Source organism: Spea bombifrons, chromosome 5 (genome assembly GCF_027358695.1).
Source record: "Spea bombifrons isolate aSpeBom1 chromosome 5, aSpeBom1.2.pri, whole genome shotgun sequence".
NCBI lineage: Eukaryota > Metazoa > Chordata > Amphibia > Anura > Pelobatidae > Spea > Spea bombifrons.
Window position 1 is genome coordinate 51,273,910 of NC_071091.1, and position 25,503 is coordinate 51,299,412.

At 41.7% G+C, this 25,503-nt stretch overlaps 1 protein-coding gene across 1 annotated transcript in view; it reads right to left on the bottom strand.

Annotated features, from left to right (window-relative positions):
- Window positions 1-945: 945 nt before the first annotated feature.
- LOC128496920 (uncharacterized) overlaps window positions 946-25,503 on the bottom strand; it is a 30,558-nt gene continuing 6,000 nt past the window's right edge. Inside the window, exons 5-18 of the mRNA XM_053466751.1 lie at window positions 24,334-24,364; window positions 23,677-23,802; window positions 21,579-21,620; window positions 20,640-20,699; window positions 20,026-20,070; window positions 15,228-15,287; window positions 14,858-14,998; window positions 14,213-14,246; window positions 12,289-12,334; window positions 5,004-5,060; window positions 4,593-4,700; window positions 3,563-3,617; window positions 1,369-2,139; window positions 946-1,336 (exon numbers count right to left, since the gene is read on the bottom strand). Of these exons, the coding sequence (XP_053322726.1) occupies window positions 2,045-2,139; window positions 3,563-3,617; window positions 4,593-4,700; window positions 5,004-5,060; window positions 12,289-12,334; window positions 14,213-14,246; window positions 14,858-14,998; window positions 15,228-15,287; window positions 20,026-20,070; window positions 20,640-20,699; window positions 21,579-21,620; window positions 23,677-23,802; window positions 24,334-24,364 (900 nt within the window). The 3' untranslated portion in view covers window positions 946-1,336; window positions 1,369-2,044. The remainder of the gene's footprint in view (window positions 1,337-1,368; window positions 2,140-3,562; window positions 3,618-4,592; window positions 4,701-5,003; window positions 5,061-12,288; window positions 12,335-14,212; window positions 14,247-14,857; window positions 14,999-15,227; window positions 15,288-20,025; window positions 20,071-20,639; window positions 20,700-21,578; window positions 21,621-23,676; window positions 23,803-24,333; window positions 24,365-25,503) is intronic.

Consider the following 25,503-nt stretch of genomic DNA (forward strand, 5'->3'; position numbering starts at 1 on the left):
CCAGGTCCCCTGCATCGCTGCAGGGGATCTGGATCTTAGTCTCATAGTTAGACCTATTTGAGGTCTGATTATAAGACGACCCCGATTATAAGACGAGGGGTATTGTCTTATAATAGAGCAAATACGGTAATTTACTTTAAAAGAATAACAAAATGTGATACATTTAGGAAAAAAAAAATTTCTGACTCATTTGAAAAATCTCTTACTCGTCTACAAAAGCTAATGAAAAAACCTTATGTCCTATTTGGGACATGTTGTACATAGCCTATTCAGTTCACACCATATATTTTTGACTAGACACTCCAGGGTATTTCAAATGCTAGTACTTTAATTCTTCCCATGCATTTAATTATAATACTAGCCATCTCTAAAGTTTGTAGTAGTCATTTTTTGTGTTTTGTTTTTTAGATTTCAACCAATTTTACTACCAGCTTTTGATAGTGGACCCCCAGACACACACACACACACACACTGTACTTCTGGTATACATTTACAGCTCCTGGTATATGCCAGTGCCAAACAATACCGCGATATGCGTTCAGCATGTTTTTGGGCTCAGAGGTCACATTTAAGAGGGGCTGCTAAGTCTATGCCCATGTTCTAGACACTAGACACCCCTGGGTACTTAAAATGCAGGTATTTGGGGAAGATGGCCCTAGTGAAATCCCCTGAGATATCTACATTTCAGAAATATATATACTTGGGGTCTGTTAAGTTGACTCTAATGGATCATATGGCCATCAGAGCAAACAAACTCCACACTTAAAACCATCCCCGTAGTCTGCAGATATAGCAGTATACAAAATGAGTTATTTTCATTTTTGTGTTTTACCTGTTACACATATCCTTTGCAAGAAATTCGCAGCAGTGTGTGTGTGTGTGTGTAAGATGTCCCTTAATATTTGTTCTATAAGTGCCAAAGTATGTAAAAATTCTAGGCGCATTATATTACTTTTTTATTAGTACAAAACAATTGTTAAAATATATACATACTCAGAGAGAGAAAAAAAAGACCTTCGAGGCCAGAAAGCTTATCTGGAGATATTTCAAGAGGTCACCTAAATGCAACAGCACCTTTAAATTGACCAAATAAAAGATAGCAACTGCAACTAAAGACTCACATATCCATTTGGTTTCAAATTAAAGTATAAATTTGTGTGGGCATACTAAATAAAAGGAAACACTGAGATTGAATAAACACACAGAAAAACACTAAAGTTTGCTCCTATCTGGTAGGTGTAAAATAGCCATGATGCTTAAGGGGTTAAATGATTGCCATTTTCATAAAAATGTAAATTAAGACCTATAAAATATTTCTTATTGTAACAAAATCGACCTATAAAATATTTCTTATTGTAATAAATAGACAACCTACCTAGCCAAAGAAACACATATAACCACTGTTAAACCAAGCAACTTAAATTCAGCGCACAACTTTATATTAAACACTGCAGGGTTTATTCATCAAATGCTGGAAACGTATTCTTACCATAAGTGATACACTTAATTTGTTTAACTCCATTCAATTTATGTTTGGTGTTTGTTAAGCACAACAGACTATTTATATCTTATACACCTAAAGTAATGCAAGATCTCTATGTGGGCCTGTCAAAAACCGGGACAAAGATCTTTATTTCACCATATTAAGAGTTTAAGGAGCCGCAGTGTAAAAGTTCACTGGAAACCAAATTACCAAATGAGTTTGCAGAGTTTCTAAATAGGGGGAAAAAACAAGACAAATTATAAAATTACCAAACACCTTTTAGGTAATTATCTCCAAAACCATCTGTTTTATGACTATGGCAAGTACTCGGGGCATGCTTCCTCACTGAGACCTAAAAACAGTTCAATTACAAAGGTATTTTTATTCAGTAGGATCAGTGACAGTTGAATATTTCCTCTTTTCTTTTCTGTGGGAACACCCCCCAAACATGGGGGGGTGTTTACATGGATTGGACAGATATCCATGTTAAACTTCTAGAGGAAATCTTAACAAAATATAATCGTGTGCATATGCATTGACAGGATCTGCTTATATTCATTATCAACCCTCATCATCACTGCTGGCTGCTTCGGCTGTTAGGCATCCCATGATTTCATTCTCCGTTAATGGATTATCCACTTCAGTATTCACATCATCTGAAAATAAGCATACAAAGCTGTTGCAATTTTTTTGTCCATAAGTAAATTTATTGGCCAATGTATTTGCCAATAGTTGACTGTGTACCAAATGATTACCGTACATTATGTATATATGTATACACTACATGACCAAAAATATGTGGACATCACTCATAATTATTGAGTTCTCCTCCCAAGATCTCCTGTCTTCTGAAACTTTCACTACAGTGTCCCAAACTGCCTCTGGAAGCAATATCAGCACACAAGCTGGGAAAGTTAAACACCTTTGTGTTTGTAAGCCAGTTACGAGTCATGCCTTTTCATCCAGCACCAGTGCCTGACTTCACAAATGCTCTTTCGGCTGAATGAACACAAATTTCAGGAAGAGTGGAAGCGGTTATAGCTGCAAAAGGGGGAAGACTTTAAAACTGGCACAGTCATAAGATGCCACCAAAATGTTTGCCCTGCTAGATCTGACCCGGTCCACTATAAGTGCTATTATTGTTAAGTGGAAGCATCTAGGAGTAACAGCTCACAATCACACAGCAGGGATGATGGACAAACCAGAGTTTGGCTGATGCCAGCAGAACGCTACCTGCCGGAATTTATTGCGCCTGATGTAAAGTTTTTTGGAGGAGCGATAATGGCCTGGGGCTGTTTTTTAGGGTTTGGGCTAGGCCCCTTAGTTCCAGTGAAGGGTAATGTTACAGCATACAAAGACATTTTAGACTACTGTATGCTTCCAGCTTTGCGGCACCAATTTGGGGAAGACCCTTTCCTGTTCCAGCATGACTGTGCCTCTGTGCACAAAACAGGCTCTGTAACAACATAGTTTGGAGGAACTTGACTAGCCTGCACACTGTGCCCTGACCTTAACCCCACTGAATACCTATGGGATGAATTGAAACGCCAATAACGAACCAGACCTTCTCGTCCCAACATCAGTGTCTGAGTTCACAAAGGCTCTTTTGGGTTGAATGGGCGCAAATTCCCACAAACACATTCTGCTCCTCTGGGAAGGCTGTTACAGCTGCATAGTGGGCCAACTCTATACGAATGCCGATTTTGGAATAGGTTGTCCAACAAGCTCATATAGGTGTGATGGTCCGGCGTCTGCATACTTTTGGTCATTTAGTGTACATCTCTGTACCCCAGGGAAAAAATCTTCATATCAAATGTAATAAAGCAGACCACGGAGCAGAAGAGGGAGGCCATTCAACAAGATGTGTGGGTCATAACATACGATGGATATTCAACACAATTGAATGTTACTAACAAAGAAAATTTGTTGTACAATAAGCCACAGAACACAGAATTTGAAAAGTTACTGATACATGTTAAAAAAGATATGGGATTAAAAGAAAAAATATCCAAAAGGCTCCAAACAGTATTTTTATTATTATATATAGCACAGACCAAAAATATTTTAAAAGATACATACATGTTTGGCCTCTGGAGCTTTCTTTTTCAGTAATGAGATCAGCCTTGTTATGTTCCTGTAAAGAATAGTGATAAAATAATGACACTGAATAATAAAAGTGTATCAAAACAACATAGAAGAAATGCACGGTTCAATATTTAGACAACGTTTGTATTCATACTGAAAAATTTAATTGCTACTCTTTCCTCAAGGGAGCATAACAAAAGATTAAACAGCTGTCTGTGGTACCCATTTATAAATTGATTTATTCTTTTTACTTTTGCTCTATGCCTTGAAACACTGTGCAATGTTCTTAAAGGGCCCCATATTCAAAACTGATAAAATCCAGACTCCAGAAGTTGAAATTATTTTGCCTTAAGCATAAGCCTTGGTGCCTTAATAAATTCCTTTCAGAAACAAAGTTGTTAGCGGTAGTCCTTTATGCAGAACCAAAATGCCATCTAGGGCGTGAAGCTGAATTTTAACAATGAGAGGTGTCCAGTAATTCCCCTTTATTATCTGAAGATGGGAAAAACACACCCCTTAGGGCCAAAATGGACAATAAGAATGACCAGTACTACCATAACGAGGGTATTTTATAATAGGCTGAAAAAAGAAAACGGCCACAAAAAAAAAACAAAAAAAACAAGCAATTGGTATATAGTTGTGGGAAGGTGCTTTTTTAGATCCAGTGTCCTACAGGTACAAAGAGGACAGATGCCCAGCTGTTGCAAAAAAATGTTCTGAAAAATACCCCTCGTCCTATAGTGACTATAAGGCTAATATCCAGATGCCCCGCAGCGCTGCAGGATCCTCTTCTCTAGCAGCCAGTGGATGTCAGCGCGATGCACGTAGACAACCTCTGCTGCTGCCTGCACTTCTGCTGAGGTTTCTATGATAAAAGTTGCAGCCCTAATGTGAAGTAACAACAACCTTCCTAGCAAAGAATCTTAAACAGTTTATTTGATGAATTTAACAGTGTAAAATCATGGCCATCCTTCTAGCAGATACTGTTGGCACATTAAGGAAAAAAGAAGCATTTGAACCTTACCTTGTTACCATGAGCATCTGTCCAATACATCTTTACAGCCTTGGAAAAAAACTGTGTCACATTTGTAAGGAATTCCACATCTGAATTATCTGCTATCTCAAAGTTTTTCTAATGAAAGTAAAGAAAAGAAATATATACTATCAAGAATTTTAAAGCTAAATTCTACTAATTTATATTATGAATGGTAAATGATAACATTGAGTTAAAGTGTTATGCCATAAGAGATTGAAAAAAAGTAGTTTTCAGCACCTAAAAACATTTCCTTGTACAGGATATGGATACAATATTTTATTCACATAACTTATGGGCTCCATAATGTTGCCAACATTCTCTACCTTAGAATTGAGAAGATGGTACAAAGGTACAATAATTTCAATATTAATCAAGTTTAACAAAACTATCAATACATACCAAAAAAAGTAACACTTCTTCTTTGCTTTGCAGTGGTAATAATGACATTTTATAGTCCTGTAAACAAAAAGTATATACATAATACATTTTGATTGAAAGGTGGTAACTCCATTAATAATGTCAAAATCTGCACCACATATATCTTCGTAAGACTGCCATCGCGCTCCTGAATTGTGGTGTGGACCTGGTTAGTATGCCGGTGCTGACATGTTTGTGTGTGTGTATGTGTGTATGTATTGTGGTAAAGTGTATGGGAGCGTGGTTGATGGTATATATATCTCACCTGGTTACCTCTGCCAGGCATGGTAGCAAACCCAGGTGCTCTCAGGTGAGGCTTCCTAAGCTCGTTACTGGGGAGGAAGCCTTAAAAGAGAGGGCTGTTAAGTTTGCAGGTGGAGGGAGAACCTGAATGAAGGAGCAGCTACAGCCAGCGCTGCAGCCCACCAGGTATGAAGCTTTACCCCATACAAAACTGGTTACTTTGCTTTGTGACAGACCTTAGGCTGCTAGAGAGGTATCCTGCTGTTTAGTTAGAGCCGGACAGGCTTATAGTTTGTTTTGTTTACAAGGTGCTCTGTGACTACAACATCTAAATAAACGCGCTTTTACGTTGGAAACCTGTGTGAAACTGTCATTGCCGCCCCATGCGTGAGCTGTCCCCTACAATTGGTGGAGAATGCGGGCACAGTTGTGCTAGGAGCAACGGCAGGACAAAACACAGCATCTGAATTTTGTGGACATTTAAAGGGCCGGAAGCATATGTCCTGAGTGAAGGCTGCAGCACTTTAAGGCCCATCCGGCACAATGGAGGAAGTGATAAAGCAGCTGATACAGGCTAACCTGAGACATGAGCAGGCCTTGGAACAGCAACGGAAGTTTCATGCAGAGGCTTTTCACGCCCAGCAACATGCGCAACAGCAGACTATGGCCCAACAACAGGAAACGAATCGCCTGTTAATGGAGCAGATTGCTGCGCTCAGAGAGACTGTTGTGGCTCAGTCCCAACAAGTGGAGGCAAGCCCCCTTGAGACTGTTAACGTGAGGAGGGCCGTTCAGCGGGGCTTACAAAAAATGACACCCGACGACGACGTTGAGGCATACCTCACCGTATTTGAGAGAGTGGCGGAGAGAGAGAGACTGCCAGTTGCAGAGTGGGCAGAAGTGATTGCACCCTTCCTGACTGGTGAACCGCAAAAGGCCTACTATGACCTCGGGGAGCAGGATGTCCGGGACTTTACAAAACTAAAAATGGAGATCCTTGCTCGCCTGGGTGTTACGCCCGCTGTTCGGGCCAAGAGACTCCACTGTTGGAAATACACCATGGACAAGCCTGCCAGGTCCCAGATGTATGATCTGATTCATCTTGTACGCAAGTGGCTGGAACCAGAATCCACTACACCAGCCCAGATTGTGGAAAAGGTGGTAGTGGACCACTACCTCCGCGCCCTCCCGGCGGAGCTACAACGGTGGGTTGGGCATGGAGACCCCAGAACTGCTGAGCAGCTTGTCAACATGGTGGAAAGGTTCATAGCAACCGAGGACTTCCTCCGTGAGGTCCCTGCGGCACCAACACCTTCCAAGACTGTCAGACCCGCGACATCTTTGGGTAAGAGAGTTCCAGCTGGAGGTGTATGGAAAAATGTGAGAGAGAGCAGGGCTCTAGAGTTTGGGCAAGGGCAAAAGACTGATCCTGAACCCCTGGGACCCCACAATCCTAGAAAGGGCTCCCTACTAAGGAGGCCAGGGACCCCCCAGTGCTGGAGGTGCCATGAGTGGGGACACATAGCCGCCTATTGCCCTCTTAACTCAGAGCCCATGGTGTGTGACGCTAGTCGGCGTCAGTCCCTGTTTGCAGAACCTGTTTGTGCAGCCATTCCAGAATCAGAGACTGAGCCGCATTTTTGTATGGTGAAGATAGGTGACTGCTCCGTGAAGGCACTTTTGGACTCGGGTAGCCTGGTGACTTTGGTTCGGGCTGGCCTTGTGACTATGGACTACGTGCCGAACAAGCACATAAGAGTGCTATGCATCCACGGGGATATTGTAGCTTACCCTGTGGCCCCCATTAAGTTGGTGACCCCATCTGGAACTGTGACCTACGAAGTCGGAGTTGTAAAAAGACTTATGCATGCGGTTATTTTAGGCCGCGATTTCCCCTTGTTCTGGGAGTTGTGGAGAAGGGGGAACGTTTCTGCAGCTGGGGAACAAACTCCGGCAGAGTCTGTAACCCTCCCTGTAAATAATGGGTCAGGTGAGACGGCCATTGGGAACAATGATACCAGTAAGGGGCATGATGAAAAGGATCTAGGCCCACCTGAAATGTATAGTGAAGATTCTTTCCCCTTGCAGGTGTTAGCTGGGGAGGAAGAAGAAGAAACTTCCCTACCCGGCCAACAGGTCTTAGATTTAGAAATGTCTCGGGGTAACTTCGGGACCGAGCAAGTGAGAGACCCCACTCTGGGAACTGCACGGGCAAATGTCACGGTAGTAAATGGGGTACCACAGGAACCCGAAGCTGACCAGAAATTTCCGCATTTTGCCATGAATGGGGATCTAGTGTACCGGGTCACCAAAGTTAACAAGGAAATTGTGGAACAGCTTCTGGTGCCAAAACCATACCGACACCTGGTGCTGGACATAGCCCATAACCATGTGTTTGGGGGGCACTTGGGGACTAATAAAACACAAGAGAGGGTCCTCCAAAGGTTTTATTGGCCTGGGGTATATGAAGAAGTAAAAAGGTATTGTGAGTCATGCCCCACATGCCAGAAGAGTGCCCCAACACCACACTTCCGTAGCCCCTTGGTGCCACTTCCCATCATTGAAGTACCATTTGAGAGAGTTGCCATGGATTTGGTAGGGCCCATTGTCAAATCTGCTAGGGGACACCAATACATTTTGGTTGTCTTGGATTATGCTACCCGGTACCCAGAGGCGGTACCCTTAAGAAACATGGCCTCCAAAAATATTGCTAGGGAGTTGTTTTACATGTTCTCTCGCACGGGGATCCCTAAAGAAATTCTTACTGACCAGGGTACGCCCTTTATGTCACGGGTCATGAAAGACCTGTGTAAGTTGTTTAAAATCACTCACCTCCGTACCTCAGTGTACCACCCTCAAACAGACGGGTTAGTGGAGAGGTTTAACAAAACCCTAAAGCATATGCTAAAAAAGGTGGTAGAAAGGGATGGTCGGGATTGGGACTGTCTATTACCCTACCTCATGTTCTCTATCCGGGAGGTGCCCCAGGCGTCTACAGGGTTTTCCCCCTTTGAGTTAGTGTATGGCCGACATCCACGGGGTTTGTTAGATATTGCCAAAGAAACTTGGGAGACCGAGGCCACCCCATATAAGAGTGTCATTGAACATGTGGCTCAGATGCAGGAGCGAATAGCGACGGTGATGCCTATAGTTAAAACGCATCTGCAAAGAGCGCAGGAGGCCCAGAGCAGAATTTATAACAGATCTGCCAGGTTGAGGGCCTTTAATCCTGGGGACAGGGTCCTGGTTTTAGTGCCCACCGTTGAAAGTAAGTTTTTAGCCAAGTGGCAGGGTCCCTATGAGGTTGTAGAGAAGATGAGTGAGGTGAACTACAAGGTCCATCAACCGGGCAGGAGAAAACCCTTCCAGGTTTACCACGTAAACCTGATCAAGCCGTGGAAAGATCGGGAGTCTTTGGGGGCGACCCAGGCAGGGGTCAAAGAAGTGGGGCAACCAGTTCCCCCAGTAACCATAGGAGAGGCACTGTCAGTGCCCCAGAAGCAGGAGGTGAGGGAGTTCCTGCAGGAAAACAGACGAAAGTTTTCGGACCTACCTGGCCGTACCCACCTCATAAAACACCATATTAAAACTGAGCCTCACAGTAAAGTGAACCTGAAGCCATACAGGATACCAGAAGCCCGTAGAGAGGCGGTATCCACGGAGGTCAGGCGCATGCTTGAATTAGGTGTTATTGAGGAATCTACTAGTGAGTGGTCAAGCCCCATAGTGCTAATCCCAAAGCCCAACGGGACGTGGAGGTTCTGTAATGACTTCAGGAGATTAAATGAGGTCTCAAAGTTTGATGCGTACCCCATGCCCCGAGTGGATGAACTGGTTGAGAGGCTTGGGAAGGCAAGGTACATTACAACACTTGACCTTACAAAGGGCTATTGGCAGATACCGTTAACTGAGGAGGCTAAAGAGAAGACTGCCTGTTCCACTCCAGAGGGCCTGTTCCAGTATGTTGTGATGCCATTTGGGTTACATGGGGCCCCTGCTACCTTTCAGAGGCTGATGGATCTGATTTTGAGACCACATCGTGATTATGCTGCTGCTTACCTGGACGCTGTGGTAATTTTTTCGTCTGACTGGAAAAGTCACCTCGGTAAGGTACAGGGCGTGTTAGACTCCATTAGTGATGCAGGCCTAACCATAAACCCTGAAAAATGTGCAGTGGGTCTGGAGGAAGCAAGATACCTGGGTTATATCATTGGTAGGGGGCTGGTTAAACCCCAGATCAATAAGATTGAGGCGATACAGAACTGGCCTAGGCCAGTAACAAAGAAACAAGTGAGGGCTTTCCTTGGCATAACCGGGTACTACCGTCGGTTCGTGCCCAATTTTGCCTCCATGGCCACACCATTGACAGACTTAACAAAGGGTGGTAAGTCAGTGATGGTAAAGTGGAACCCCGAGGCAGAAAGGGCTTTTCAGAGTCTGAAGTCTGTCCTGTGTGACCAGCCAGTGCTCGTTTCCCCTGATTTTAGGAAACCATTTCTGGTTCAGACAGACGCGTCTGCTAGAGGTTTGGGGGCAGTTTTGTCACAAGTGGTTAATGGGGAAGAACACCCAGTGCTGTACTTGAGTAGGAAACTGACCCCAGCCGAGGAAAATTATGCCATAGTGGAAAGGGAGTGTCTCGCCATCAAGTGGGCGTTGGAGTCCCTGAGATATTATCTCCTGGGCAGGGAATTCGTGTTGGTGACTGACCATGCTCCTCTGGCATGGATGAAACAGAATAAGGAGAGGAATGCAAGAGTGACCAGATGGTTTCTCTCCTTGCAAAATTTTAGATTTACAGTGGAGCATAGACCAGGGAAGTTACATGGGAATGCGGATGCGTTGTCCAGGGTGTACTGTATGGTTGCTGACGCTGTCCAGACCTCTGGTCTGGAGTCGACGGGGGGGATATGTGGTAAAGTGTATGGGAGCGTGGTTGATGGTATATATATCTCACCTGGTTACCTCTGCCAGGCATGGTAGCAAACCCAGGTGCTCTCAGGTGAGGCTTCCTAAGCTCGTTACTGGGGAGGAAGCCTTAAAAGAGAGGGCTGTTAAGTTTGCAGGTGGAGGGAGAACCTGAATGAAGGAGCAGCTACAGCCAGCGCTGCAGCCCACCAGGTATGAAGCTTTACCCCATACAAAACTGGTTACTTTGCTTTGTGACAGACCTTAGGCTGCTAGAGAGGTATCCTGCTGTTTAGTTAGAGCCGGACAGGCTTATAGTTTGTTTTGTTTACAAGGTGCTCTGTGACTACAACATCTAAATAAACGCGCTTTTACGTTGGAAACCTGTGTGAAACTGTCATTGCCGCCCCATGCGTGAGCTGTCCCCTACAGTATGTATGTGTGTATGTGTGTATGTGTGTATGTTTTCTGTATTTGTACAATTTTTTGTCGCCAAGTCTCTCTAGTTCTATATTACATCTGCCTTTTCTCCAGACAAAATATTTTACTGAGAAACAGAGAGGGGGGGAAAGAAAGCTCTGTGTGTTAGGTCCATGAATAATGCATTTATTGGGTATAGGTATAGACCCCATAGTCCCCATAGTCTGTATATGCACTTGAAAAAAAATGTGAGGTTATAAAAACAAGTAGTTTTAGTGCTTTTAGATTTACCAGAACCATAATCCCCCCCCCTACCCTCCCTCCAGTGTGCGGCAGCAACACAACTAGCAATAGTAATATCATGGACTTCTTAATATGGAGTTATATGAAAGGAGAAGCAGCATCCATTCCTGTCCAACCCAAAACGGGAATGAACAGAACATCCTTACTAGGACTGTGTTACTCTAGACATCCATGTGGCTAAAGGAAGGACTGCAAGTAGACTACACCAGGGCTCGACAAATCCCAGGGCCGGCAGACCAACGTTCAAGTAGTGCAGCCGTGGGGGTGAGGTGGTAAGACAGCTGTGTGTACACGCCTGCCACTTTTAAAAAAAAAAATGGGGGTTCGAGGAAAGTTGACCTTTATTTAAGGGAGAGGGGGAATTCCCTTGGGACATCATTAAAACTTAAATAATACAAAAGGGGGATGGCTGGGTTTTGAAATTACAAAATCAATATAAAACAGGGCTGTGTGTGGCTGGGGCAAATACACATGGCAGTCTGGGCAAATACACATGGCAGTGGGTGCATCAATAGACAAAAGGGTGGTTGGGCATCATATAAATTAATACTAAAGGAGGGGCGTCCCATTAACCACTATAAAAGGGGTGGGGGCATCAATACAAGGGAGGAGGGTTGGCTGAGGGCAACGCAAATCAATGCACATGAGTGCGGTGGTATAGATGCACAAAGGGGGGGCAATACACAAGGTTGTGGGACGGAACACATTAATACTAAATGTGGGCCTGGCTAGGGCATTAATACACAAAGGGCAAACATATAAAAGGGGGGTTAATGACAAAGCAGTGACAAAAACAAGGCATGTTCATGGCCACAAAAAGCCAAGTAAAAAACACTAATATATTATATAGAAAATTTGTCACAGAATATATTAAATTATCTGCATAATTTAAACGCCCATGACGTTTGGTTCTAGTCTTTTTAAGTGTAAGTTTAAGATGTTATTTTTGTCGTTGAAAATAAAACTAACTTTTTTAGCTGGCTCCTAGATTCAAAACAAATGTGTCAAGCCCTGGATTACACTTTTAAATCAGAGCATCCCAGGTTTTAATTACTGGCCTGCCGCAGTCCGTTACCAAGTAAAAGAGGACAGTAACACTTTCTCCTGACTTCTCCATTATGCAGCGTCATTTGCTTACCAATTGACATAACAATAGAGAGATGAAGCACTCAAGTGGATTCCTGATTATGCTCTTGTTGAACCAAGCATTGGATTAAGCCCAAACCAAACAGTTTAGCATTAACGAGAACAGACCATATACAACATGAGTTGAACAAATTTGATGATATAAATCACTTGTGACTTGTAAAGTTTTTGGTGTCTTAAACAGTATGAACATTACCTGGCATAGGTAACAAAAGCACGAAGGACAAGAGAAGTAGAAATTTCTTACCTCATCACCATCACTGTCTTCTGGCAGACAGATCTCCGCCTTATTACTGTGAAGTATTAAGAATAAAAAAAATTGTTAGATGTTATTAAAAAAAGCAAATGTTAGAGCCTTACGAAAGGAAAAGGCCATATACTATTAACCCCTTCGTGACAAAGGCTGTTTTAACATTTCTGCGGTGCTCATGTTTAGCTGTGATTTTCTTCTTTCTCGTTTACTGAACCCACATACCTTTTACTTGAAAAATCTTTTACTCATCTATAAAAGCTAATGAAAAAACCTGCTAAATAGATTTTACTATTTGTCCTGAGTTTAGAAATACTCAATGTTTTTATGTTTCTTTGCTGTTTTCTGTATGTTATGGGGCAATAAGTACAAGTAGCGTTTTTCTATTTCAAAACCATTTTTCCAAATCTGGTAATTCTTCCCCCATGTAATATTTCGGGTATCTTTGAAGCTGGCCAATACAATTTACCCCATCAAACCATATATTTTGAAGACACCCCAGGGTATTTCAAATGTTAGTATTTTAACTCTTTCCATGCACTAAGTCCACCGTCAGTCTTTGTCAAACTTTGTGGTAGTCATTGTTTTGTGGTTTATTTTCACACACATTTCACTTCATGTATGAATTTATAGCTCCTGGTATATGTCACTGTCACATAACACCTCTATATGTGTTCAGTAACATCTCCTGAGTACATTGATACCACCCATGCATGGGTTTGGCGGCAAAAGGGCCACATTTGAGGCATGCACATTTTTCACTGTTGAACTTTATTTGGTGATCCTGTGCCCATGCCCTATTTGGTACATCTTTGAGTCTGGTGCCCATTAAACCATATATTTTTGAAAACTAGACACCCCAGGGTATTTCAAACACTGGTATTTTAACTCTTTCCAGGCACTTATTCTACCACCACCCTTTGTCAAAGTTAGCAGTAGTATTTTTTGTGTGTATTTTTCCCCACACACGTTGTACTTAAGGTATGAATTTACAGGCCCTGGTACATCTCACTGTCACACAACTCCCCAATATGTGTTCAGCAACATCTCATAAGTACAGTGATACCACCCTTGCATGGGTTTGCTGGGTTGTTTGGGGGCTGAAAGCCACGTTTGGGACGTGTGCATTTTTCAAATTGGAAATTAGACATATGGTCATCCTTCCCCCGGTGTTAATTTGAACCTGGCCAATTCAAGTTACCCCATTAAATCATCATAACATTTTTTGGAACTGGAAGGTTCCCCTGATGGTGACATAAGTGGACAGTTATTTTTACATGTTACCTTTTTTTATTTAACCATATTATTATATTATTTTTTTTCTTTTTCATTTATTTTACTAATCACATAGTGATTAGAAAGCAGGGCTCCATTGACTTGCATGGTTGAATGCAGTACCTGTATTCAACCTGCAAGTAGAGCCAGATACTCAGAAGGGTCTGGAGAGACCCTCCTGAGAACTCTTTTCAACTCCAATGGTTTTTTTAAAGGATGCCGCCATCTTGCGAGTGGGGTGGGAGTTTACAAAGGGCATCCACCGCCACACAGTGTATGGCGGACGTTGACACCCGGGAAGGGGACAGACATGGCCCCTGATGCAGATCTCGGTGTTGCTGAATGCCTCAACATCGAGGCATTACAGCAACACCGTTAAGGTGCATAAAGCGAGCGTAGATCGCTTCCTGCAAGCATTTAAAGCCATGACGGTCCTGGCACGTCAGTTGTCACTAACCGGATGTTAGTAAATGATGTGCCAGAACCAGCAATTGTCATTAAGGGGTTAAATAAAAAAAAATCAAACACAAATAGAGTTTGCATAGATTCCAGTGTCATGGCATATGACAAATCTTCCATGGATGTGAAACGTTAATGATAGCTTTGAATAAATAGAGCCATAGTCATTAAAGGATTTCTTTCTTACATGTCCTCCTCTGGTCTTTTCTTTTTTTCTGGTCCTACAGGGAGAAAATGAGAAACCAAATTAGTCTAGAAAACAAAAAAAAAAAAGGACATTGATTTAAAAATGACAAGTTGTTGCACATACATACTAAGATGGCAAATGTTAATAAAGTGATAATTTCGGTGAAATGGAAACTACTAGATTGTTGGTGTTTACATATCCCAGTACATGGTGATGCCACCCAAAATTATAAGTTACATTTTCCATTCCCACAAAACATTGAGCTTGAGTTTTTTTTCCCCCGTTTCTATGGCAACAACTTGCCATTGTCTACCGCTGTGTTAGTTTATCAGATAATACATAAGAAAAAGACAAAAGCCATACACTGATAAATCATTTTTGTGGGGACAAATCACCCCATCACTCACATTTTGTTTTGATGCGCTATATAGCCCGTGTTCCCAAGATATTCAGTAACAGCTAGAACCTGTCAGCATTCTGTCCTCTTCATGCACTCATTTTTAACACATTGACATATTTCAGTGCCTAATTTCCAATGGTTTATCTTTATATATTTTGAGCTACTCTCTGATTTTTGAAAAGCAATTGTTTTGATGTTATGGTGCATCTGGCATGCCCAGATGTACAGGAAACCTGTACCATTACCTGGACCGCAAGGGGAGTCTTCAGATTCGGAAGAGTCGCAAGATGCAGGAATAGCAGAATATTCATCTTCAGGTTCCTCCTTGGCACGGTGTGTATCATCACTGTGTGTTGGCGATTTGCTTTGTTTCTGGAAACGGTGCTCTTCAGATGAAGATAATATAAAAATGTACAGACAGCAGCAACATAGGACCACAACAAAATTAATTTAAATCATCCCTAAACATTCAGCGGCTTTCCACAACATAACCCACGGCGCATCCCTACAATGCATTTTTCATTATACATTTGCCCTTAACAATAAGCATTAAATTGAAAGGAAATACTTTTAGAAAGGGAACATCACTTTCGTTACTCCCTCTGTATGAATTACCTTCATCTCTGATACGCTTATCTTTTGACGATATTTTTCGTTTTTTCCACGTACTGCGGCCTTAAAAAGGAACCAACATAAGTAAGCTTATGTAAAGTATATACAAGAAAACAGAGACCAATAATAAAACCACATGCAGAACAAATGGAAATCTGTATGAAGCAGGAAACATGATTATTTATACATAAAGAGAATCATGGCTGATACAGAAAGAGGGCCTATGATTTGGAGTTCCGCGAAACACATTATGGAAACAATGCACCTTGTGGGGATTGATGTTCTTGAGTATATATTCTGAGAATACTGCGACAACATCATAATTTTAGAACCTCCTTTATCAGCCGACAGGATGGAATGAAAGACTATGAGAAAACACACCCTTTTAACAGTAGATTATCTGTCCTATTTTCCAGTTTTCTCAATATGAGGACATGCTCTCTTTTGGGTTGTTAACAAAATATGAAAAAACAAGGCAAGCATAGGGTTACTGAGTCAAATTAAACCGCTCTAGTGATGAAGCCAATCTTCCAGTTGGTGAAACAAGTGTCAAGATATTTTTTTTGCCAAAGGGTATCTGAATTCTAAGCTGGTTCACATCTACCCTTTTTGAAGGCTGACATGGAGACTAGGGCTGCAACTAACGATTATTTTCATAATCGATTAGTTGGCCGATTATTTTTTCAATTAATCGGATAAAAAAAATGAATGTACATTTTTCATTTATTTTAAATAATTTAATAAACAAATGATGTTAAATACAAACAGCAGAATAAAAAAAAAACTTTGATAAAATGCATTTCTTGTCTTTATTTCCCAACCAGGCCCCCCAATTTATGCACATTTGAGCCCAGGCTTGCCATGCTGCCTCCCAGACATGCCATGCTGCCTCCCACATATACCACTCCACGCTGCCTCCCACATATACCACCCCACGCTGCCTCCCACATATGCCACTGTGCCTGATATGCCTTATACCCCCGATATACCACTCCATCCTCCCCAGACATGCCACACTGCTTCCCAGACATGCCACGCTCCCCACATATGCCTTATATATACCGTATATACCCCAAGATATGTCACTCCATCCTCCCCAGATATGCCTTATACCCCCCAGATATCTCATAGTCCTCTCATAGAGTCACAGACCCGTTCACAGCACACTGACACCATACTTTTATAAATAAGCACTGGGTTAATCTTCACTGCCCCCAGGATTTAGATTCCCTTTAGTCTGCCCCCCTTTACCTCTAACTCCACCTTAAGTTAACTTTATTCAATTAATTAAATTAACCCTCAGTCCTCATCCTTAAATTAACCCTAAACACCCCATTAACATAACTATCCCTAAATTAACTCTAAATACCCCATCAAACACAACTACCCTAAATTAACCCTAAACACCCCATTAACCACAGCATCCCCTAAATTAACCCTAAAGACCCCCATCAACCACAACAGCCCCTAAATTAACCCTAAACACCCCATTAACCACAACTGCCTCAAATTTACCCCAAACACCCCATTAACCACAGCTGCTCCTATATTAACGCTAAACACCCCATTAACCAAAGCTGCCCCTAAATTAACCCTAAACACCCTATTAACCATAACTGCCTCTAAATTAACCCTAAACACCCCATTAACCATAGCTGCCCCTAAACACCCCATTAACCATAACTGCCCCTAAATTAACCCCCAACTCCCCTAACTTTCAGCAGCCCAAATATTAATTTTATATTTACAGTTAGATGAGTGTCACAGCCTTGTGGTTCTGGCCTTCTGGGAGAAGGAAGGGGCGGGGCCAGCTGTCACAGTGATTACAGGGAGGGGCTGGTAAGTAGGAACTGCTGCTGTGAGTCAGACTAAACAGATTATATAATGAGGGGTATTTTTCAGAGCGTTTGCTCTGAAAAAACCCTCATTTTATAATCGATAAAAATCGATTCAACTAATCGATAATGAAAATCGTTGCCAACGAATTTCATTATCGATTATTATCGATTTTATCGATTAGTTGTTGCAGCCCTAATGGAGACCACCCCAAATATGGCCGCAGGTATCTGCTAGGCCAGAAGGACTGCCTTTCCGCTAGATGAGGGCGTTTCATTTATGGATCGGTATGATAGGAGACTTACAAGAAGGGCTAGGCAGGTTTCAAAGAGTTTTCTCTCTGATGGAAAATAGAATAAGGCAGGAAACCTATTAAAAAAAAATAATAATAATTCGGAACCTCCCCAGATCCCCAGTTAGGTAAAAAGACTTAAACATCATAAACAGACAAACAGTGCATGGGTAGGGGAAGAAAAAGCGTGCCACCTGTAAATGGACAAGGAAAGGGAATTCCCAGTTAAGAATTCTATTTTCAATTGCCATTCCAGGTGACACAAAGGAGAGTTAGCGAGAATGGGATGGGAGCACTGCTTGTTGAACAACTCTGCGGCCAAACTCGGCCCCTTCCACAGCCATGAGGTCAAGACGGTAATGATTACAGAAAGTGTGAGAACTAGACCAGGTAGCTGCTCTACAGATGGCTGAAGGGTTTAAACATGCCAGTTCAGCCCAGGATGTGGAAACTGATCTAGTTGAATGAGCTCTTAAATTAAGTAGAGGTTCCAACCCTGCACGGGCCTAACACTCAGAAATAGCCTCCCCGATCCAAGGGCCTATGGAGGCTCTAGGCACTTTATTCCCTTTATGAGGACCCGAAAAGGAAACAAAGAACTATATTTTCTCCAAGAACTTTCAAGGTGGCTGGTCAAAACCAGACTGCAGAAAATCGAGCACGGAGTGGATGTCAACGGCAGAGGAAGAGTGAGCCCCTGATCAGGAGAGAAAAACAGTCCAGATTTTATGATATCTAGAAGTGGTGGCTGTTTTTTTGCTGGCGATCAAGGTTTCTATAACAGCTGAGGACAGACCTTTGGATTGCATGATATTCCTTTCAGAATCCATGCTGCAAGTTTTAGGTGATCCGGGTTTGGATGACAAATAGGACCTTGCAGAAGAAGGTCCTGCCAAACTGGGAGATGAAAAGGCCTGTTGCAGGCCAACTGAACCAGATCTACGAACCAAGCTCTCTTTGGCCAGTAAGGAGCAATGAGAACGACTTGAAGGGCACTCTCCCTTATTTTCTTCAAGACTCTTGCAAGAAGTGGAAAAGGGGGGAAAAATACAAGCCAGACTGAAATTCCACATTTGTCACAGGAGCATCTATCCCCATTGGATGTACCTGTGGAGAGAAGGAGAAAAAAATCTGTCTGCTTGTTGGTGCAGGATGCCATGAGATCTATTTCGGGCGGCCCCCATTTGTCTATTATCATCTGAAAGACATCCTTGTGTAGGCTGCATTCTCTGGGGAGAACTAAATGTCTGCTCAGGAAATCGGTTCAAAAACATATATTTGATGATGCACACCTCTTATCTGGATGTTTCCACTGATCCGTTATTAAAGTAGAGGGGGAGTCATGTACGGGAAGGTTTTTCTTCCCGCAGATTTAGGGTAGAAATAAGGCGTCCTGTTTCTTCTACTGGAAAAAAAATAAATTTTCTTCCTCGACTTCGCCTTCTTCCTCTGATGAGTGGGGCATAAATAAATTCTGTATTAGAAGCCGAGTCCTCATCTTCTTCTTTAATAAGCCTCATGAGGGCAGGATCATAGCTATGGGGATCCACCAGATGAGACTGGGCTTGCTGAGAGGAAACCATAGGTTTAAAAAAACTCAAACGTAGCTTGCAGCTCGCTCTTAAGCCAGGCAGATAAATCAGAGGCAGGGGAATGGCTGGCTCTAATACAGGAAAATACAGAGGGATGCAGAGGGATCCTGAAGAGTCTTACGGCAAGAAGCAAAACTTTATGCTTAGACTTTCTGAGAGCTTTACGTGGAGGAGAGGAGTCTCAGGAGCTTTATCAGCCATCATGAAACAGAAAAAAAGCCTATAGAAACCAGAACACTGCTTAGTAGCGGTTGCAATATCCATTCGCCGCTATGCTCGCTGTAGCAGGGAAGGAAGTTGAGCCGAGCCACCATCTGCGTCCTGGCTCGTTATGCCGCGTGAGATCGGCAGCCAGATCACAAAGCAAAGAACCCCGCCAGGGGTCCTCAAATAAAATAATAAAAACTTCTGGGACCATGTCCCCTGGTCCCCAGTACCTTCCTGAGCAAGGCAGGAAACTAAACTGGGGACCTGGGGAGGTTCTGAATTTTTTATAGGTTCCCTGCATTACCTGAGGGGCGCAGACCTTTGTGCCACCTGGAATGGCAAGGAAAAAGACATATTCTAAACACTTGATGGACCAATGACCAGAACTTTTATCTCTCCACACACATTATATTACAGAGCAACTGACTTAGGCCATCAACTTAAACAAGAGCCATTGTGTCTTCACAGAGAATAAACTTTCATTGGGCGTTTCACAATGTGAAGGGTTTGGTCTTCTTGTCACAGAAAAAGCAAACCCACGTTATTGCAAGCCATCAGGTAATACAGACCCATTCATGTGTCATGTGACCGAGTCTTTTGGGTACCCTTAGGTACCCTTGGCGTCAATTGGACAAAGGAACCTGCTCATATTCCGCAGAGAGGATGCCTTAGTTAATTCAGCAGCAAATGTTACTCCTTGACTTACATAATCAGGGTTATGCATTGATGGAGGAGTCCATCCTCTTGTGATGCTGCTTTGGTGTATAACCAAGAATAGAAAAATACTAGGCAACATACCTCTGTAACAATAAACATCACCCTAAGCCATAAAATAGATTAGATTGTGTGGTAGCAGGATATCTAATATATTTACCTGTGTAACTATGTCTCGATGATAAGCTTCTTCTGGGAGATTTATCTTAGGAAAAAAACATAAGAAAGTGACTTGCTAATAAAATACAAGAGGATTAATTAAAGGTCATATTCACCGTCAGGAGAGGCTATTTAGTAAACTAATAAACAAAAGCCACACATTTACAACGGCTTCATACATTCTCTCAAAGAGGTTAAAACCAAGGTCTCTGTGGGCTGCAAACAAGGGTAACCCAACTTAAAGAGAGTCATAAGGTGTAGCAAGCAAATACATTAATTGAAACCTGTGCTTTCTGTTTGTTAAGCAGTGTAAATGTTCCCAAAATAGCTAAAGGTTCACCTTACAAGAGTATAGCTTATTGGCAGCATGCAGCAGAAATGTAAAAGTAGCCTTTGTCACGAAAGGTACAAAAAAATAATAAAAAAGGGGTTAGTAATCTTTGTTAAAAATGTCATGTTCTTCCTTTCTGCAAAACTCTCTTGGTTATCATATGAACTCTGGGAAATTATAACAATGCATGTTTCATTACACATTTGCCTTTAACAATAAGCATTACATTGAAATGAAATACTTTTAGAACAGGAACATCACTTTCGTTACTCCCTCCGCATTACCTTCATCTCCGATAAGCTCATCTCTTGAAGATATTTTTCTTTTTTTCCACAAATGGCGGTCTTAAAAGTGAACAAACATCTAAGTAAGCTTATGTAAAGTATATACAAGAAAAGAGACAATTAATAAAACCACATGCAGAACAAATAGAAGTTTGTATGGAGCAGGAAACAGGATTATTATTCAGAAAGGGAATCATGGCTGATACCGAAAGAGGTCCTATGATTTGAAGTTCCACAAAACAATGTAACATGTAGGGATGTGACTAGACACATCTCTGTACCATGAAAATGTTCTTGAGTATATATTTTGAGGATTGACAGCATTATAAAATTGTACACCCTCCTTTATCAGCTGGCAGGATGGAATTAAAGACACACACACACCATTAACAGTAGATTATCAGTCCTGTTGTCCTGTTTTCTCATTATGTGGACATGCTTTGGTATACTAACAAAATATGTTCAAGCTATTTTGTTCCCAGAATACAAGGGAACAAAAACGGATCTAAATTATAATCTACCTTTTTGGAGGCTGACATGGAGAATGTCATCAGCCCCAAAAGTGGCTGCAGCTGCCTGCTTAGCCAGAAGGACTGCCTTTCCTCTATGAGTCTTTGTGTGCTTGTGTACCGTGTAGGTGGACACAAAGATCTTCTTATATTCCACAAAGATAGTTCCTTAGTCAATTTGGCAGCAAGTTTTACTCTTTGACTTGCATAATCCAGGTTACCTCAGACATGCAATGATGGAAGAGTCCATCCATTTCAACCTGGGATTTCCCCTCCAGCAGCTGCTGTGGTGTATAACCAAGAATACAAAATACTAGGCAACAAGCACCACTTTAATCCATAAAATATTACACTGGGTATAGGGCATTTATTTGTACAGTTACATCTACTGTATATGGTACACTGATAGCAGGATATAGAATATACTTACCTGTGTAACTGTGTCTCGATAAGCTTCTTCTGGGAGATTTATCTTAGGGAAAAAACATAAGAAAGTGACTTGCTAATAAAATACAAGAGGATAGAGGTCCTTTGCGTTATCATATTCACGGTCAGTTAAGGCTATTTGGTAAACCAATAAACAGCTACACTTTTACAACAGCTTCATTTTATCTGCATCCATTCTCTCCAAAACATTAAAACCAAGGTCTCTGTGGGCTGCAAACAAGGGTAAACCAACTTAAAGAGCAACTATCATAACACGTAGCAAGCAATACATTTTTTTTAAAACTACCTGAGCTTTCTGTTTGTTAAACAGTGTAAACAGTCACTTTATCAGAGAATAGCTTATTGGCAGTCTTACACAGCAAAGTTCTCTCTCTCATCTTTTTCTTTTTGTTCCCCCTTGGAACTGAGGCTGTTTAATACTTTTGCGGTGCTTGTGTTCAGCTGTAATTTTCTCCTCACTCATTTAGTGTACCCAGGACAAGATGGGCCTTTATGAATTATTTTAAAAATCTTTTACTCACCTACAAACGGAAGTAAAAAACACTAGCGAAATAGATTCTCAATGTTTTTTTGCTGTTTTTTTTTTTTTTATAAGTTATAGGGCAATAAGTACAAGTGGCGTTTTATGATTTCCAAATCTGGCCATTAACTCAATTTATCCCCAAACCATATAACATCCCACTATGTGTTCAGCAACATCTACGGTGATACCCCACATGCATAGGTTCGTCAGATTGTTTGGCTGGTAAAAGTCTACTTTTGGGACATGAGTAATTCAGGTTGTCAACACAGACTTTTAGCATCTGGTCATTCTACCTCCATCTCCTCTTTGGAACATCTTTGAAGCCGGCTGATTCAAATTTACCCCATCAAACCATATATTTTTGAAAACTAGACACCCCAAGGTATTTCAAATGCTGGTATTTTAACCCTTTTCATGCATGATATTCTACCACCAGCCTTTGCCAAAGTTTGTGGTAGTATTTTTTCCCCCACAAATTGTACTTCGGGAATGAATTCATAGCTCCTGGTATGCGTCACTATCAAACAACACCCCAATATGTGTTAAGCAACATCTCCTGAGTTCAGTGATACCCCGTGCATGGGTTTGGCGGGTTGTTTGGGATTTAAAATGCCAAATTTTTTCAACTTGGAACTTTATGTCCTAAGCGGGCCATCTTTGAAGCTGGATAATTAAATTTACCCCATCAAACCATATATTTTTGAAAACTAGACACCCCAAGGTATTTCATATGCAACATCTCCCGAATGCAGTGATATCCCACACGCATGGGTTTGTCAGGTTGTTTGGAATTTTAAATGCCACATTTGGGAAGTGCGCTTTTTTTCTCCATTTTGGTCAGTCTGTGCCTATGCCCTATCTTTGAGCCCGGCCACTCCAATTTACCCCATCAAACCATTCATTTTTTATTAAATTAGACAACCCTTGGGTATTTGAAATGCTTTTATTTTAACTCTTTCTATGTCGAGATTTTTGAGAAGATAAAGCACAAATTTTAGCACTTGCTCAAAATAATAAACTTTTTATTTTAGTTATTCTATTCTTTTTTGGACTTTTGCTAGTACTGAATGGTTCCTCTGGTGACATCACTGCATAATTATTTTTAAACGTTAGCACATTATTATTATTTTTGAATATTTTACTAATCACATTGTGATTAAAAAGCTGGGCTTCATTGACTTGCATGGTTGAATTAAGTACCTGTATGCAACCTGCAAGTGGAGCCAGATTCTCAGGAGGGTCTGAAAAGACTCTACTGAGGATTCTTTTCAACTTCATTGTTTTTTTGTTTTTTTTTAAAGTGTGCCGCCATCTTGTGAGTGGCAAAATCACTTGCAGTGGCAGTTGTGACCTCTCTCCGGAGCGGTCACGACGCGTCCTGGGGTGGAAACCATTGAAGTTTAGGAGATGATCGTTGATCGCCTCCTAAACTCTTATCCATTTTTATACATTTTATACATTTTATCGATGTATCACTCTGGATCATTGGGTCATGGCTTTACGTGTAAATGTGTTCATCTGAAAATGTCAGATATAAAGCATTACAATTTATAGTTACCAAAGCTAGATGAGGCATGCTCACTACTGCGAGCATGATCAGGATAGCTATTGTAATCTTTATAGGATGAGTATTGGAGATCACTGGATTTTGATGAGGACCTGCTTCTTTTCCTGGTAAGTGGATCTAGGAAACAGAGAAAGAAAGAAGGTGTTAAACTAACAAAAGACACACAAGTGTCACCAAGATTCACTACAGGAGAAAATATACTGTATGGCCAAAATTATGTGGACTCCCCTCCTAATTACCTAGTTTATTTGGGGGAGACCCTTTCCTGTTCCAGCATTCAGTGGTGAGGAACTAGAGTGACCTGTACGTCGAGCCCTGAACATAACCCCATTGAACACTTTTGGGGTGAATTGGAACACCAATTAGGAGCCAGACCTTCTCGTCCAACATCACTGCCTGACCTCACAAAGGCTCTTTTGGCTGAATGAGCAAAAAAAACCTCCTGAATGGGCAAAAAAACACTCCAAAGTCTTGTGGAAAGGCTTCCCAGAAGAGTGGAGGCTGTTACAGCTGCAAAGTGGGGGCCACCTCCATATTAATGTCTATGAGAAAACAACCAAGGATATAAACTAGGAGACAAAATCTCTTCTAAATAAATTTGCTGAGAGAAGTTATTGGATTGACAGATATGTAAAGATAATTATTTACCTCCAGAACTTGTTATCAAGTCTTCTCTTAGCTGGAAAAAAGAAAAATTATGATGAGACTGTCCACCATTAAATAATTAATTATTGTTCATATGTTTACATAGGTATTTCATAGGCATCCAATAGGCAGAAGCTCCACCTGCTACAAGTGAGACAGACAAGGCATGCTGCTAGTTGACAGTTTTCTGTTTTTGTATATTTATGGAGCCCCTCGGTTGGGGTTTTATCATAATTCGCTGCCCCTCTATAGAACCCAAGGATGGATGCTAAGGGATGATGTACCCCCCTCTAACTGCCCAGAGTTCATGGCCCCTAGAGGAACTGATTTTGTGGTTTATAAAAGGCCTTGTGTGGCAATCCATCTTATTGTCGTTTTGTTTCTTCAAGTGTCTGGTGGGACAAATTTGAATACAAAACTAGTATTTTTTTTTTGTTACCTAAGCATTTTCTTGTTTTGTACTTATTGTTTCTTCGGGACACTACAGATATAGAGCTGATGGGCCCAAAGGCCTAGGCTGGTGCGCTTGATTTTGTGGCTAATTAAACTGCTGTTATTAGGGGTATATTCTACATGTTACTGAACTTTCTGGGCTTCTTTGAGAGAGGTCTGTGAGAGGTTGTCTGTTCTTCTGGGATATAACAATGCACCCCTAGGTCCTACAAAAAATGCAATTCTGCTATAGAATATAATCTCATCACATCTTCCACTTTTTAATTAGTTTCTGTTTTTGGGGAGGTGGGTACACCGGGTCCATTAGGACTACTTCTTTCCCCTGGTACCGAGTGCCACGTTTTCCCAATAAACAGAGACTCTAAAGACTGTGGAGCTCAGACACAGATTTGGGGCACTTGCATTTTGGGAAGGGGTTTATGTGTGGTGTGTTAGTCTCCATCGGGTCAGGACTTACATGACAGAGAGCTCCATAGCCAGTATTTGCACCAGGATCTGATATCCAGCAGGTTTCAGCCAAAAGTCAGGGAACTGCCCGTGTTTACCATCCTCCCCACAGACTACAATAGCGACCCCCTACTGGGCTGAGGTGAGCCGAATACAAAAACGGAGCCCTGTGCGAAGGAGGACCTGATGGCAAACTGTGTGTGGTTTGCCGTGTCTATTGTATGTAAATTACCCCCTTGTACTGTTTAAATACTGGTGTGTTTTCAATAAAAC